The sequence below is a fragment of the Galdieria sulphuraria genome (assembly GCF_000341285.1).
Source record: "Galdieria sulphuraria unplaced genomic scaffold scaf_304, whole genome shotgun sequence".
Taxonomy (NCBI): domain Eukaryota; phylum Rhodophyta; class Bangiophyceae; order Galdieriales; family Galdieriaceae; genus Galdieria; species Galdieria sulphuraria.
In genome coordinates this window covers 1-3,893 of record NW_005178171.1, presented here as the reverse complement: position 1 = coordinate 3,893, position 3,893 = coordinate 1, and the positions used below count along the sequence as shown (strand labels likewise).

At 39.5% G+C, this 3,893-nt stretch overlaps 2 protein-coding genes across 2 annotated transcripts; one reads left to right on the top strand and one right to left on the bottom strand.

Annotated features, from left to right (window-relative positions):
• On the bottom strand, window positions 1-3,133 carry Gasu_65250 (uncharacterized protein; the record flags this gene model as incomplete). Its single annotated transcript, XM_005702279.1, has 3 exons — window positions 2,464-3,133; window positions 1,299-2,411; window positions 1-1,234 (listed from the first exon to the last, which is right to left on the bottom strand). Coding segments are annotated over exons 1-3 (2,951 nt in total), but the record flags the coding sequence as incomplete, so codon positions are not given.
• A 520-nt stretch (window positions 3,134-3,653) lies between these two features.
• On the top strand, window positions 3,654-3,893 carry Gasu_65240 (uncharacterized protein; the record flags this gene model as incomplete). Its single annotated transcript, XM_005702278.2, has 1 exon — window positions 3,654-3,893. A coding segment is annotated over exon 1 (108 nt), but the record flags the coding sequence as incomplete, so codon positions are not given.

Here is a 3,893-nt window from a genome sequence, read left to right as displayed (position 1 = left end):
GTCGCCAATTCAGCTGCTCTCAAATAGCATTTAATCCTTGTACTTTGTCCACAATTTAAATGAATCGGCAAGTGCCCGGCATTGACTGAAGTGATTCTTTCCCTGTTTGTGGAGTCAAAATCGAGAAAGAACCAGCTAAACGACTCTGCTTCATAAAATATATTTTCTAAAGGCTTTCGCCCACAATTAACCAATTCAATTTCCCCCTCGACAGTCTGACCATGATATAAAGAAATTGGAACGTCAACAAACCTGCAAGTCAGACTCGGTGATGTTGGAAACACAATCAACTCCAAAGCATGGTTTCTTTCATATATTGGCGTTTTGGAGATTCTTTGCTCTTTCGTTTCATTCATTCTTGGACCTCTCAAGTGAAACATATGTCTAGATCTACAAAATGCTTGCGAGTCTAACGCTGAATTTGCTTCAGAAGATGGCATACTGTTAAGAGCATTTTCCACAATAGCATCGTATAATATTCGAAAACTCCAACAGACACCTTGAACACTCAAAAAACCTTCACAGAGAGGTTTCAGTTCCAATCTTATTTGTTGAACTGAGTCCGGCAAAATTTCAAGAGCCGAGTCAGAGAGTTCGAGAAAGCGATACTCAGAGTCTTGATCTCTTGTATGAAGTTGCACCATACTGTCACCTTTCTTAGTAAACTGAAAAATAACATCCAAGTCAAATAACAACAATGGAATTTGGAGAGGGTTGTGGACTTCTATAATGAGGTAGAATGTTTCTCCTGCGATGCAAGGCACTGGTTGTCTCCAAGATTCTTTGTAGGGCAAAGGTGTCATAGTCAATCGTTTTACTTTTTGTCTTATTCTTCTGGGCGATGATGGCAGATTACTTGCTTTGTTTGAGTCTCTACTTGACTTATCCCATCGCTCTGCCAATTCCACTAGAGAACATTCGAGACTACTCCATTTGGAGCATTCTTCGTCTGATGCATATGAAGGATAATCAAAAGTCTCAATGTATGTTCTCTTATCAAGTGTTATCGGAAAATCTATCACAAGTTTCTCCTCGTTTGTTGTTTCTTCATGTTGCCACTGACGCGAAATATTAAATAGGTCTACTAAATGCGAGACCTGTTTATCAAACCTTTCCTTTACAAAAAGTTGCAACTGTGAAAGGTAATTGGCAGCTTCCATTAACTGACCAAGTTGAAAATAGATATGCCCAATTAATGTGCATAGATGGCTTTCTATCCTCGTCCAGCCAAGTGCTAATATCAAAAAAAATATTAACTCTTCGATGGAGCTTAAGAGTACAAATGCCTTCTCACATACCTTGATAATTATAGTAGGCATCCAAATAAACTCGCAATGCATGTCGATACATGTTTGCCTGTCGGAAACGGAAACCTGCTCGAACTAGTTGAAAGGCATGACGTCGCCATCTGTCGCAAACCAAATAACACAAAGCAGCTCTCTCGTACAACACTGCAGCACGCACATGGGTGCTCTTATATTGTGAGGGTAGACATATCATGGTACAAGTCTTTAGCAACAATGTGCCCAGGTCTTCCTTCAGTTCCACTGCCAGGAAATAATCTGAAGCATACAGACATGTTCTCGTTGCTTCATTTGGAACCTTTGCGAGCAAAAAGTTTTCGATAGCAGTGTTAAAATGTCGCATAATCTCCTTTGGTGAACCATTTAACATTACAAGACACAGAGCTATCATTTCCTCTGACTTTGCAAAGTAAGGAAAAGACTGGTCCGCTCTAAAATCATGTGATGCTAAACGATAGTATTCAATGGCTTCCGCATATTCTCCCAACATGAATAGTATATCTGCCAACTGTCGAACTCTGCTTTCAGCTGAAAAGGCCAGATAAGTAAGAGAAGAATGAAGGCCACCACCAACGACTCCTTCCCTTGGTCCACGATCAGTACGAAACAAAGCTTTTATTTGATTGCGTACACCCCGACGAAGGCGTTCGACTAGACGATACAGAGTCAGGAGTCGCTGCTCAATAGAAGCTCCAACGAAGCTTCGTATTAAGTCTCCTATCATTGTGGAAATGTGGGGATCTAAGCCCAGTGTTGTAATACTACAAAATTTCTCGGTCTTATAACTTTCTATTCTTGTAGTACTGTAACTGCTATCGGCATCATGCAAAATTGACTTCTGCGACTGCCAGTCATTTTCTTGATCGTTATCTTTTGATTGCTGTTGGATATCCCAGTCTGGAATTGACAACACCTTACCAACACTTGGACCATATATCTTTCGAAGCTGTGTTAAAGCTTTCCCTGTAGCTGCAGAGTCGACTGAACCACGTTCGAGCAACAGAAAACACTGAGGAGCGTCCAACTCCAATATCTCCTTTTCATACACAGAAGATATAGAAGACGCCTTCGGCAATACTTCCTCGATATTTGTTGCCAGCTCATCACCTAACGAAAAAAAATAAAATCAAAACACTTTGCAAACCAGACGGTTCCTAACCTTCTCCAACCCAACATACAACAACTACAGCCACAGGTTGCCCAAAAGAATGGTATTCTGAAGTGACAAGAAGTGATTCCAAGTAGTCCCTATACAAAGTATACCAAAAAGGTTCTTTACAGCAGAAAGATCCACCGTTTCGCTTGTAGTATTCGTATGTCTTTCTGTAACTCTCCTCTTGAAGATCTCTGTGGTCAAGTCTTTCTTCTTCTAACGCGTTAATCAACGCACCATCAAATTCAACCCCTTCCTGTACACCAAGTTCCTCTATGGAGACAAACCGTACCTTAAAGTCTTCAAAAGATATTTCGGTTTGCTTCTTGAAGTGTGAAATACTAACTGGAGTGCACTGAACTTTTGCAAGTTGTGACAAAAGCGCGGCACAATTCCAACCAGAGATATTGCAGCTCTGCAGAACTTGCTTCGCAATACGGTTTGCAGCGTGTGTCGCACAAACCAAGACAATCGGCTTGTGACGACTCTGCAATTCATCCTTGAGGAGATCCAAAGAAGTTACTGGAAGCTTTTTTGAAGTGTTTCTTGTCTCTTCAACCAATGTGTCGTTAAAAACTAACGACCTGGTTTGGTTGAAAGTTGCTTCCATTGTTTAAGTCTGTTTGTGTGAAACACAACGGCAAATCTACGCACCAATCGCCTTCAGTAATCAGGATTGAACACGAGTGAAAAACTTTCTGAACTTTCTTCAACAGTTTTCTTCCAAGTCTAACCAATTAAATTAAAGTAGAAATGAACAGTATATATCAAATAAATCAAGACATTAAACTAACTTAGAAAGGTAATATATAATGAAAAGCTCTTTGGGAAATATTCAATTTGTAACGATGAAGAGAACAAGACAAGCCGGAGACATAGATTTAGAAGAATTTAAACATCCATAAAGTTGAACTATTAAAGGACTCATTGACGGTTATGTAAAGTCAGTTTAAAGAGATCTTATGTTTTCTAGTATGAGTTTCAGGTCTTGATTTGTGATTGAATTTTGCTCGTAAGGAGTTGAGCAAGGACACTTTGACACTTTTTATGGCTCACTGTTTCGATTGTCTGCTTTCACATTAGCAGTTTAAATAGTGTCAAAAGATATTAATTGAAGAATGACATTAAATCTTGGAAGAAGACTGGCTGTATTGAATGAGAAATTATCAATCAATGGTAGAAAAAACTTTTACTGCTTTGGGCATCATTATTTATAGAGATTTTTAGCAGTCAATAGACCATTGTAAGATCAATGCTCCACAATTTCATCGGATCGGCTTTGAATTCAAAATGATCGATTATTGAGGGCCATTCTCACTTGTTGTGCAATGAACCGCGCAAATAGCCATTGCCGTGAAGGCGATGTTCTTATATCTAGCGGTGGAAATGATTTGTCTCCTATTGACACTTTAAGAAGGCGGAAGACCCCAACTACT